The following is a 13,332-nucleotide window of genomic DNA, read 5'->3' on the forward strand; positions in this document are numbered from 1 at the left end:
GACAATAGGAGCTGATCACTCTTGGCTATGGGTGGTGGTTTCTTCCAGGGAGCTCACAATGCAACTATGTTGCTTCAGTATTCTTGATATCAATCAAGGTTTATTACTAGAATTGGTCTGACAACTGCTGAGCTGGGTGTGTGCAGACATAAATTCATTAACATCTGGAGCAGAGATCCCCCCATGATGCAGTGCTTCCCTGCTTTTCTGGTCCCAGAGTTCAGTGCGGTTCTGTTCTCCATTCTATATGCAAATGGAGATGTCTTAATCTTGTCACCCTTGTCAAAAGGGGTCTAGGTGTCTCTCCCAATGCCCTTCACTGCTCTCTGCAAGCCTTTTCTCTGATCAGTTTTGGTTCAAGCCGTGACTAGTGGTGGGGTGAGGGGTGTCTTTCATGAGTCACAGGCTAGGTATTGCACCCTGGTTCTCCAAAAATACAGAGCTGACTGGTATCACCTGGATGTGGGAATTTGAGGGCAAGGAAAAAATCCTTAAACAGGAGTTCATATGCAAAAGAGGGAAATGTTGGTGCTTGTCTTCATTATGGAATGTTACCATGCTTGAAAGAGACAAGGTAGATGAAGCAATCTCTTATTGGACCATTTCTGTTGGTGGAAGAGACAAGCTTTCGAGCTTCACAGAGCTCTTCAGGTCTGGGGAAAGTAACCAGAGTGTCTGAGCTAAATACAAGTTGGAACAAATGAAGCATAAAGGTCTCTCTCATTTTTGTGGACCATTTAAAATTAAGTGGGGCATTAAGGGTTAGCGGGCAGTAGATTGTGCTACAAATTGTAACGAGCCATAAAACTAGTGTTTCTGTTTAGTCCATGGTTTTTAGTGTCTAGTAGTTAAGAATTTAAGTTCTTAAGTTTATCTTTTGAGGTGGTATTATGAAGGTTGCCTTTGAGGACAAGGACTGAGGTCAGATACAGAATGATTGCTTTGTGGAAAGTGTTTGCCCATGAGTGATGTGGTGGTTTTTGTCTCATTTTTCTGTGAGTTAATTTGTGAGTGTTGCAATTTTCTGGTTTCACCCACATAGTTGTTTCTGTGGCATCTGATGCACTGGCTGAGGTACACCACATGTTGTGATAGTCATGCGTAGGACCTAGAGCTCTTGAGGGTGTGTTGGGGGGAGGAGTATTGATCATCATAACAGTGGAACTGTCTGCAGGTTTTGCCACATACCTCTGGGGGAAAAAATCACAACACCAAGAATCATCACCACAAATGCTACAGTGGGTTTCTCAAACTGGGGTCCACCTGGGTGGCCATGAGGATGCTCCAGGGGGCCCACGGGTCATGTCTGGGGCTGCCAGCCCCGCTAATCAACTCTTCCTCCTCTCTCCCAGTGCCTCCTGCATGCTGTGGAACAGCTGTTGAGTGGTGTGCAGGAGGTGCTGGGAGGGTTGGGTATGAGCAGGATGGGGCATGCTTGGGGGAGGAAGTGGAAAGAGGTAGGGAAGAGGAGGGGCAGGGGTAGAGCAGGGGCAGGAAGAAGTGGGGTGGGGTGGGGTGGGGTGGGGGCAGGGCCTGGGGCTGAGCAGGACTTTTGGGGGTCTGCACAAAATTTTAAATTAAAATGGGGGCCCCTGAGTTGCTAAAGTTTTTGAGAACCGCTGTGCTACATGCATCCCAACTTCACCAACCTATCAAGACTTCCTCTAACTGGAACCAAAGTATCTGTACGCTTTTGAAGTTCACAAGACTGAACTTTTGCCCCATCACACAACCTGATAATGTTTGGCTTTGTAGTGATGAGCAGGAGTAGAAATAAGAGCAATTCTATTAAATATATAAACACACAAAAATGAAAATAGATTAAACACACAATGAATTTTTAATTTTATTACTGAAATGTTTGTTACAATATAGGGACCATACTGTTCCATCAGTTCTTAAGGTGGTGTTCAGCTTAAAAACAGATGGAATGATACAGCCCTTAAATCACATATTTTAACACTTTTTTCCCTAAGTTTTTTGCTGAAATGATCTACAGTGCAAGCTTGTGTGCAATTGAAAGATGTTCCAATTTAATTAAAAATCATACAAATTAACTGAACATGCTCTAATGCTGCTTGGATAGACTTCCCTACTAATACCCCTCAGCACCATGATGTGTATGACAGTTACTAAACATTCAGCAGTTTTTTGTCTGATCGATTGATATATTTTTCATAGTGTAAAAGAAAGGGTAAAATGCACTATGCAGTAGTGAGTGTATTCTTCTCCTCTCATTCAGAGCCCCAAAGCTTTCTGTAATATATTAAAATGCTTGTGTGGGTTCAATCAACTATTGCATTACCTTCTGTAATCAATAGGCGCCAAGGATATTTTTCTGGCTAAATCAAATGTGGCTTTCCTGACTTTGTCAGACTTCCTATGTGACTTTGAGCAAATCGTTTAATCTCTGTCTGCCTCACTTTTTTCATCTGTTAATTGGGTATAATTGTATTTACCCACCTCACAAGTATTTGAAAAAAGCACGTTCAGCTGAAAGTGTAAAGTAACGTTATGTACTCTTTTCAGAGTAGCAGCCGTGTTAGTCTGTATTCGCAAAAAGAAAAGGAGTACTTGTGGCACCTTAGAGACTAACAAATTTATTAGAGCATAAGCTTTCGTGAGCTACAGCTCACTTCATCGGATGCATTTACGATGCTCTAATAAATTTGTTAGTCTCTAAGGTGCCATAAGTACTCCTTTTCTTGTTATGAACTCTCTCCACAATACAGCTCCATCCCTATCAAGACTTTGTCTGCGCTGTTTTTAAGGGACTGCATTATGTACAATAATCTGAGTCCAATGGCATTGGGGTAGTGAATGCTGGCTTCTTGGCTCATTGCTTCTGTTGGCATCTGATCAGATAATAAGTGGGTAGGACTAGCTTGTGTTTTCTTTGGTTCTGTATGTCGACGTCCAGCTTTTGTAAGGCTTGCTACTCCACCTTTTTATATTGTATTTTCAATGCTATAACAAAATACCACTCCTATATATAATGGTGCTACCCGCTCTCTTACCCTGTGCTCCACACGCTACTCGGCAGCAGATAAAATGCCCGAAGACTAGCTGGTCGCTATTGCAACTCCCAACTTTAAACGCCTAACTAAAGGGCTCGAGCCTGCGCTAATGTTCCTTGAAGCCCAAGTTGGTCTTTCTGCAGCGCCTGCTCCCCCCCGGCCTCGCTCTTTCCGCGCCGTGGTTTTGCAATCTCAGCGATGCCGTGGAGGTCCAGCCCGCAGAGCGACTGGGGAAGGGAACTTTCCGCGCGCCCGCCCTCGCGAGGGAGGACAGGAGGCTGGCTGGGCGGCCAAGGGAGGCAGGGCCGGGCAGAGTCACGGCCCGCTGGAGGGGGAGGGAGCCGCTTCTCCAGCGCGGCCAGTTTCTCCCGCCGCCTCCCAGTCTCCGCGCCGCGCCGCGCCGCGCAGGGGACCGGCCCAGAGAGGCACCGCGAAGGGCAGGGGGAGGAGCGGCCGGGGGAGGCCGATGCGAACAAACAAGTCGCTGCTAGCTGCGCCCCGCCGCGCCGGAGCGGGCAGAGTCCGCGAGGCGGCCGGGGGCGCGGGGCGGCGCTGGCTCCCTGCAGCCGCAGCAGCATCGCCCGGAGGCTGCGCCGTGCGCGGGCTGCTCGGGGCCGGGCAGGGTGAGGGGCTCCCGGAGGCCGGGCGTTGCGCAGCTCCACCAGCCTCACTTGGCAGCCGGGACCCGCTTCCCGCGCGGAGGCGGTGAGGGGGCCGGGCCGGGCCCCGCGCTGCCCCGCCGGAGAGGAGGGGCCGGGCCCCGGGCGGCCGGGGCTCGGCTGGGCGGCCGCGGCGGAGGGCGAAGCCGGCAGGGGGTGAGGCTGGGCGGCCGGGGGGCCGGGCAGGAGGGGGGCTCCCCGGCCCGGGGCCCCGCAGCGGGGCGGATGGCTGCGGGCAGCATCACCACCCTGCCCGCGCTGCCCGACGACGGGGGCAGCGGCACCTTCCCCCCGGGGCACTTCAAGGACCCCAAGCGGCTGTACTGCAAAAACGGGGGCTTCTTCCTGAGGATCAACCCGGACGGCAGAGTGGACGGGGTCCGGGAGAAGAGCGACCCGCACAGTGAGTACCAGCCTCTCCCCGGCCCTGCCTCCCACCTCGCCCTCTGCACCCCCGGCCCTGCCAGCTGCCAGGGGCACAGCCTGGCTACTCCAAGGGCTACCGGCTGCCCCCTGCCACCTATACACCGTTCATGGCACGTACCCACTGCGCCCACCCCGGTGATGCCCTCACCCACACTCCCCTCCTCAAACCCACCTAGCCCAAACTCCGCGCTGACGGTAAAATCCTGGCTTCATTGACAACAATGGCAAACGCCTCTTTCAGCGGGGGCAAGATTTTACTCTAGGTCTCAAACCTATTCCTGTTACCTTCCTATCCTCCGGATCTGAGGGCATGAACATGAAGACCTGAGTTCACTCCTACTTTGGTCACAGAACGGCTGTGTGACCTTGGGTAAATCACTTAACCTCTGGGCTTCTTCACATTAGAGAATCTTACTGTGTTTGAACAGGATTGGGAACATTTTGAGGTAATGACACTGTCACGACCAACAAGGAGTCCGGTGGCATCACCGGACTCCTTGTTGTTTTTGTGGATATAGACTAAACACAGCCCTCTCCTGATACTGTCATGACCATGACTTTGCAGTCAATGTAGACTAGCTTAATTCAGGAATGTGGGGGTTTAACCGTGGCGAGCTGACAGGGCGTCTCATCCTGGGCTACGCCAGCTGCAAACTGTAGTCGTATTTTGTCTAATTTGAGAGCTTCCAATCCTATTCAAGCACAGTAAGAGTTATAAGAAAAGGAGTACTGGTGGCACCTTAGAGACTAACAAATTTATTAGAGCATAAGCTTTCGTGAGCTACAGCTCACTTCATCGAAATGCATCCGATGAAGTGAGCTGTAGCTCACGAAAGCTTATGCTCTAATAAATTTGTTAGTCTCTAAGGTGCCACCAGTACTCCTTTTCTTTTTGCGAATACAGACTAACACGGCTGCTACTCTGAAACCAGTAAGAGTTATGTTTCTGTTAAAGCAAGCTCACATCTTAAACAAGAAAGAAAAGTGTGGCATGTGTTTGTAAAAGTTTTCATTTTCATGTATAATCAGCTTGGATCAAAGGACAGTAAAAACAAGTATAAAATAAATTTTGAATATTACAAAACATGAAATTTTAATTTTAAATTTAAAACTGTAGCTCACGAAAGCTTATGCTCTAATAAATTTGTTAGTCTCTAAGGTGCCACAAGTACTCCTTTTCTTTTTGCGAATACAGACTAACACGGCTGCTACTCTGAAACCCGTCATATTCCAGACAGTATTCTTGTGGAAGTGGTAATACCTCTCCCAGTGCCCTCCCTCTTAGGGCAGGAATAGGGTCCTGGGATGGGAATGACCATTCACTTCCTTTGTTTTGAAAGGGGATCACAGTACCTAGAATAGTTTGCCTGTTCTTGCTAACTGAGGATTAATGAAACACCTTGCGCTGCAGGAGGCCTGTTGTCCAACATGGAATTGTGTGGGTGGATCTTATTACTACTGTAGCCTTTTGCTTATTTAGAGAACAAAAGCCACAAGACTTTTCAAAGTATTGAAAAGTCTGTGAATAGTACTTTGCAATCCAGTGACAATACCTTAACCTGTCCCACAACTGAAGAGCTGCTGGTGAAGTATTTCCTTCAAATCGGTTATGCATGGCAGAATTACTGTGTATCAGAGGGATAGCCGTGATAGTCTGGATCTGTAAAAGCGGCAAAGGGTCCTGTGGCACCTATAGACTAACAGACGTATTAAGTTTATGCTCCAATACGTCTGTTAGTCTGTAAGGTGCCACAGGACTCTGCCAGAATTACTATGCAGTCTTAGTCTCCTGCCATAGCGTAACAGCCCTCTACCATACTACTAGATTTGTACTACGCACTTTATGAACCTTGACTAGACAAGGAACTGCTATGAGACAATTGGCACCAGCTGCAGACAAAATAAGATCATACTGAAACAGGCTCTTTTCACAAAGAGGTAATTGTGGCATGAAATTGACTAGGATTATGGCCCTATTTTTCATCTGCTGCTGGCATGATCCTGAAATGCAAGTGGTATAGAAGGGAGACAGAAAAGGAAGAGGAAGACCGAAACAGAAAGAGAAGACATACAAAGAGAAAAAGGAGAGTAGGGTGGAGAGAGGGACAATGACTGGTGTGCTACATCTTTTCCAATGAGAATTTGTAGACCTCAAAGGCTTACACTTCAAATGTTCATATCCACACAATACACCTGGAAACCCTTTAATATTTTCTTCCAATTTTGGTTTCTAAATTCTGGAAGATATTTGCTTCTGGAGGGGGGATATTTGCTCTCTTCTCTGAAAGATGTATCCTTTTAAAATCCTGGAGAAACACTGCAGGAGCCTGACACCTGACCTTGGGTTCGGGACAGCCTATAGCTGTGTTACTGTGTGGTGTGCCTGTACATTCACTTTTTTTCTTGTAGATTTCTTAGATGCTCCTTGAAAAAAGGAAGATATAATACAAATGTGTGTGGAGTAGTGTAAAATATTAAATTATACTCCATGTTACAAATACCATAAACCTTAATGCCTAAAGAAAGGTATTACATTTATAGATAGGTAGGTGGCCTGATTTTTTTCCAGACATGTTGGTCACTGACTGCTCTGGATGCCCTGTATTGAAAATTGGGACATTTGTTTTGGTGTCTAAATATGGACCTCGCTGCTTAATTCTTTTTTAAAATGTGACTGAAAAGTCCCATTTAAATACTCGGGATACTAGAAGAATTTGCTTTTTCTAAGATTTCAATTTTCATAAGGAAATGTAAGTTTACATCATAATAGTAACTCTAATGATGTTCATGCTATATACCTTTTTAAATATAATGTACATACCCTACTCCAGGCATCTGTTTGGGAACAAATGGAAATATTGGGAAATGTAGGCATTCTTATACGAAAAGTCTCATTCATTCATAATGCACATCTTGTCACCTCATGGAGTAGCTGGGAGAGTATCTTTGAAAGCTAATAAATTCAGATTTATGGCTGAAGTATGGGTCTGTGAGGCAAGCTTGCGCGCTCGCTCGCTCTTTCTCTCTCTTTCCTCATTCTGCAACCTCTCTGCATTTTCAGTTTCACCTGATTGCACTCCTGTTCCTCTGTTGCCATTTTTCTTTGCATCTCTCTTTTTCTTTCCCTCCTCCTCTCTACTGCTTCGCACTTTTCTCACGCTCTCACCTTTTAGTTCTCCATTCTCCCTTATCCTGACTCCACCCTACTGCCTTTTTCCTAATCCCAACTCTTTGCCTCTACTCCCTTTACCAACCTCCTCTGTGGTAGGCTGTGGCACCAGTGAGTAGGCTACTCTTTATTCCAGACCATCTCCAGGGAGGGCTTACAGCTATGTTTCCTTTAAGGTCTGTCCCTTCTCCCTCTCTGCTACTGCTAATAACTTGAGGGGCCTAAGAAAAGGTTGTTTTTGGTATGCCTGGAGTATCATACTGAAACAACAAGCAATAAATAAAAGACAAGTCTTGGACACCTTCCTAAGAGGCATACGACTGAAAATGTTATAAGGAAAAGAATATCTAAATTAAGTGATGCAGTTTTACGTTATGAAGCCTGACTTTCCCTTTCTTAAACATCAGCTTCTATGAGAAGTGCAGTCAGGGGAAATTGATGGAATTATTCCAGCAGAGAAATTGACCTAAATGTTCAAGGACATTGATTCAAGGAAAATTTAGGAGAAATTCTTTTGGTAACTGTCCTTTTCAAGATTTAATTGCCTAAAGTTGTACTGGATGAATCCTGGTTCATTTCTGCTTTCAAAGGAAGTTCTGATTTTAGAGGGTGTGAAGACCTCTATCTGGATAGATCTGTGTCCAAAATATAATTCTGAAAACAGTGTCTTATTTAGTTGTGTATGACTTTTTCCCTGATACTCCTTTAGTATTAAGGAGCATGTGCCCAATTATATATCCTGTTCCCTGTGTGAGACTGGATTGTTTTTTCATTTGTCGTGTGCCTATATGAACTCTTAAATGTATATTTAACGGAAACAAGAAATGGCAAGTAAAAATCCTATATGCTAGATGACTGAGATTCACATAGCTATAAAATAGGACACTACGTGTATCATGGTAGATATTGCCATATCTCATATGCATTGTAAAATGACTTCAATGAAGAAATGGCAGTATCTCTTCTGACACACCCTAGTATCTTTTGTTCGTTCTGAAGTGTATGTGGCAAACCAAACAGAAGACAAGTCACACTTGTGGAGTTTATTTTTTACAAGAAGTTCTTTGCAAGCTGTGCGAGTTCTTCTGGCTGAACAAGGCAGCACAATGCATCCGATGAAGCGAGCTGTAGCTCACGAAAGCTTATGCTCTAATAAATTTGTTAGTCTCTAAGGTGCCACAAGTACTCCTTTTCTTTTTGCGAATACAGACTAACACGGCTGCTACTCTGAAACAAAGTATCCAGTCAGCTTAGAAAGTATTTTAGAACATCCTCAGACATCTGTATTGAAATGACTACTGAGCAAACAAAGTGGTTCACTTGTCCATAGCTCCCTGGAGACATCCAGTAGCACAGCTTGTTTCCGTCTTGGTCTTTCTCTCACTTGGAAATAGACAGAGTTGATATAATTCCTTAACTTCCATCCTGCTTTGCCTCAGGTCAGGAGTACAGTATGGCTTCCTGGAAGGACTACATTTTCCAGTAATCTTTCTCCTTGATCTCCTAGAGACTTTCTAGGAACTTCTGAGACAGCTTTGTCCCTCACTGATCAGGGCAAAAGGTGTTCCAGCCTACTTTGTTCATGAACTCCTGTTGCTTTCCTCTGAAGACTTAAGAGCCTATATACAGTCCTTTATTTATTTGTATATTTTAATGTATTAAGTAACAATTTGGGATCATAACAGTTTAAAACCATTATATTTTATCATTATTCTAAATTACATAAAGCAAGAAATATTTGAAAATTAATTAAAATGATCACAACCTTTTGTAGTGTCCTGATTAAATAAAGGGGAAGGTAGAAATATGATCCCTTAGGCTGAGCCTAGTATAATCAAACATGATCTGAAAATGAACTAAAACCCTTACTGATCCTGAGCCAGACTTTAAGGCTTCAGTAGCCAGCATCTCTAATTTGGGCACTTAATTTAATGGTTAGATTTTTTTCCCCCCTCGAAAGCTCTCTGCACCCAGAAGCTCCTGTTCTCATTGGGAGTTGTTGGGTGCTGAGCACTTTTGAAAATCTGACCACTTAAATTAGGTACCTAGATGAGAGCTGAGTGTTTTTTCCAAAATAATAATAATAATAATAATTAATAATAAAAAATTAGTCCCAATTGTGGGTTCTGAACACTCCAGAAAATCTGGCCCTAGACATCCAGTCACATCACTCTTTTCACATCACACAAGTTATTCCCTCAAAAAATTATTCACTCTGAAGACCCACCCATTAAGTTACTTTTTAAGTTCCTATTGGTCTGTTGCATAGTTTTTTTTTTTTTAAACTATTTCCAGTGCTTAATCCTAGCCATTCCCACAGTGTGTTTTTTGTCCACTTCCAATAATAGATGAGGAGGTGTCAATTCCAGGAGAGGCAAAGCTGCTTTTGTAATGAGCCCAGTCCCTATTCAAGCCCAAATTAATGGTGTTAAATTTGCAAATGAATTTTAGTTCTGCTGTTTCTCTTTGAAGTCTGTTTCTGAAGTTTTTTGTTCAAGGATGGATACTTTCAAATCTGTTACAGAATGTCCAGGAAGATTGAGGTGTTCTTCTACTGGCTTTTGTATGTTACCATTCCTGATGTCCAATTTGTGTTCATTTATTTTTTTATATCGCGACTGTCTGGTTTGGCTAATGTACATGGCAGGGGGGCGTTGGTGGCACATGATGTAATATAACACATTAGTAGACGTGCAGGTGAATGAGCCGCTGATGGTGTGGCTAATGTGGTTGGGTCCTCTGATGGTGTCGCTAGACTAGATATGGGGACAGAGTAGGCAACAAGGTTTGCTACAGGGATTGGTTCCTGTGTTAGTGTTTCTGTTGTGTGGTGTGTAGTTGCTGGTGAGTATTTGCTTCAGGTTGCGGGGCTGTCTGTAAGCGAGGACTGGCCTGCCTCCCAAGGTCTGTGAGAGTGAGAGATCGTTTTCCAGGATAGGTTGTAGGTCATTGATGATGTGCTGGAGAGGTTTTAGCTTGGGGCTGTACATGATGGCCAGTGGTGTTCTGTTGTTTTCCTTGTTGGATCTGTCCTGTAGTACGTGATTTCTAGGTACCTGTCTCTGTCAATCTGTTTCCTCACTTCCCCAGGTGGGTATGGTAGTTTTAAGAATGCTTGATAAAGATCTTGTAGATGTTTGTCTCTGTCGGAGGGATTGGAGCAAATTCACTTGTATCTTGGGGCTTGGCTGTAGACAATGGATCGTGTAATGTGTCCTGGATGGAAGCTGGAGGCATGAAGGTAAGTATAGCTGTCAATAGGTTTTCAGTAAAGGGTGGTGTTTATGTGACCATCACTTATTTGCACTGTAGTGTCCAGGAAGTGGATCTCTTGTGTGGACTGGTCCAGGCTGAGGTTGGGATCCAGGAAGTTGCTGAAATCCAGGTAGAATTCTTCAAGGGCCTCTTTCCCGTGGATCCATATGATGATGTCATCAATTTAGCACAAGTAGAGGAGGGGCGCTAGGGGACGAGAGCTGAGGGAGCGTTGTTTTGAGTCAACCATAAAAATGTTGGCATACTGTGGGGCCATGTGGGTACCCATAGCAGTGCCACTGACTTGAAGGTATAAGTTGTCCCCAAATCTGAAATGGTTGTGGGTGAGGACAAAGTATCAGAGCTCAGGTGTGCCGTGGCCTCATCAGGGATACTATTCTTGACAGCTTGTAGTCCATCCTCATGTGGAATATTGGTACACTATATCCATCCTGATCGAATTGGCCCTGTCAACACTGATTCTCCACTTGTGAGGTAATTCCCTTCTCTTAATGTGTCAGTATATTTGTCTGCATCTGTACTTTTCACTCCATGCACCTGAAGAAGTGGGGTTTTTACCCATGAAAACTTATGCTCAAATAAATCTGTTAGTCTTTAAGGTGCTACCGGACTCCTTGTTGTTTTTGTGGATATAGATTAACATGGCTATTCCCTGATTTTTTTGTCATAGTCAACCTAAAAATTCTTCCCAGCTCTGGGATGCAATTTTCTCTGAAAGATAGCACAGCAAAGGAAAGAAAATATATATTGTGTTTTAAGACTTACTGTGTAACATCATCTATACTTCCTGGTATGGCATTGGAGAAGAGGTGCCACCTGATGAATTCTCCTTTACTGGAATCCAGCTGCCCAGCACAAGTCTTCTTGGAACAGGGTGAGAATGAGAGAACATATGCCATGGAACGTGCTTTACTAATCCTCCAAGCAGAGCTACTATCTACTGCAGCATACTTGCCTGCCTACTAGATGTGGCCTCTTAAGGTAGGGGACCACGCTCTGGATGTGGTCAGTGAGTTACCCTAGCATTTTCTTAGATACTGTGGGGAATCTTGGGGAAACTTTGCTTCTTGACAGGTTTCAGAGTAGCAGCCGTGTTAGTCTGTATTCGCAAAAAGAAAAGGAGTACTTGTGGCACCTTAGAGACTAACAAATTTATTAGAGCATAAGCTTTCGTGAGCTACAGCTCACGTAATGCATCCGATGAAGTGAGCTGTAGCTCACGAAAGCTTATGCTCTAATAAATTTGTTAGTCGCTAAGGTGCCACAAGTACTCCTTTTCTTTTTGCTTCTTGAGTAAGATAAGCCAACACTTTTCCCAGATCCCTGGTGTGTGATTTACCCCTTACTGTTTGAAAAGTGCTTTGAAGATCAAACATATGATATAGGTAGTCACTATTTATTTCTGTTATACAGAGTAAATACTCCACCTATGCTTTAACTATTAATCTTGGCAGCAGTTTATTTAAAGTACTTTGTGAATTCATAGAAATGATCATTTAAATAAGCTTGTGGGCCAAAAGCTCCAAATGCTTACTTCTGCCAAAGCCAATTTTATGACCCAAAAGTAAGGGATTACATTTATGGGCAAAATTCTGAAGCTATGCTAGTGTAAAACCAGTGCAAGGTCAGAATCAGGCTCTAAATCGGGGGTGGGTAAACCCCTGAGGGCGGCAACTGGGTATGGAAATTGTATGGTGGGCCATGAAAGCTCATGAAATTGGGAGTTGGGGTGCTGGAGGACTCCATATTGGAGTGTGGGCTCTAGGGTGGGGCTAGAGATGAGGGGTTGGGGTGCAGGAGGGGTGCTTCGGGCTGAGACCAAGGGGTTCAGAGGACGGGAGGGGGATCAGGGCTGGGGCAGGAGTTTGGGGAACGGGAGGGAGTCAGGATGGCAAGCTTCGGGTGGCGCTTACCTCAAGCAGCTCCTAGAAACAGCGGCATGTCCCCCCCTTCAGCTCCTACATGGAGGTGCGACTAGGGGTGTCTGCGCACTGCCCTGTCCGCAGGCACCACCCCTGCAGCTCCCATTGGCTGCAGTTCCTGGCCAATGGGAGCTGCGGGGGTGGCGCTTGGGGTGGGGGCAGTGTGCGGAGCTCCCTGGCTGCACCTAAGTATAGGAGCTGGAGGGGGGATGTGCCTCTGCTTCTGTGAGGAGTGGAGCAAAGCCCCCCCACTGCGCTCCCTGGCTGAAGCCTCAGACCCCACTTCCTTGTGGGAGCTTAGGGCGAGACGAAAATGTCTGGAGAGCCGGATGTGGGCCCCGGGCTGTAGTTTACCCACCTCTGCTCTAAATGTTCTACTAAAAGACACTGTCTCTCTATTACCATTTTAAAAATAGAAATGTTTGTTCCTGTACTTTCCACTAAGAAAAATTAGACCAAGGTTGCTAATGCTTTTTGACCTACAAATACTCATAATACTGTGTGCAAACTTGTGAATTCATTCTGGGGTTAGAAATGTTTTCCAATAAAAAGCAGTTTACGGAAAGTGAGCTGTGTTTATTTGTTGACTATTATTAGTATTGACGGAATAGACAGGGTCTAACCCTTGAAATCAGTGGGAGTATTTCCATTGACTTCACCATATATTGGATCAGGATACTGGAATTGTTATATCAATTGCTACTGAAAGCTATTAAGTGTCATCTTGCATTTTGGGATAAATGCTAAATAGCAAAAGATGTAACACAGTAGCCAGAATTATCAGTCCCCTCATTCAAAAGCTGTATAAAATATGACTTATTTCTCATGACCAAACTTATACCCTGAAAAATGCCCCCCAATAC

At 44.8% G+C, this 13,332-nt stretch overlaps 1 protein-coding gene across 1 annotated transcript in view; it reads left to right on the top strand.

Moving 5' to 3' along the window:
* Positions 1 to 3,514: 3,514 nt before the first annotated feature.
* FGF2 (fibroblast growth factor 2) overlaps positions 3,515 to 13,332 on the top strand; it is a 65,634-nt gene continuing 55,816 nt past the window's right edge. The window contains exon 1 of the mRNA XM_038398796.2: positions 3,515 to 4,079. Within this exon, the coding sequence (XP_038254724.1) occupies positions 3,902 to 4,079 (178 nt within the window). The 5' untranslated portion in view covers positions 3,515 to 3,901. The remainder of the gene's footprint in view (positions 4,080 to 13,332) is intronic.

The sequence above is a fragment of the Dermochelys coriacea genome, chromosome 4, assembly GCF_009764565.3.
Source record: "Dermochelys coriacea isolate rDerCor1 chromosome 4, rDerCor1.pri.v4, whole genome shotgun sequence".
Taxonomy (NCBI): Eukaryota; Metazoa; Chordata; order Testudines; family Dermochelyidae; genus Dermochelys; species Dermochelys coriacea.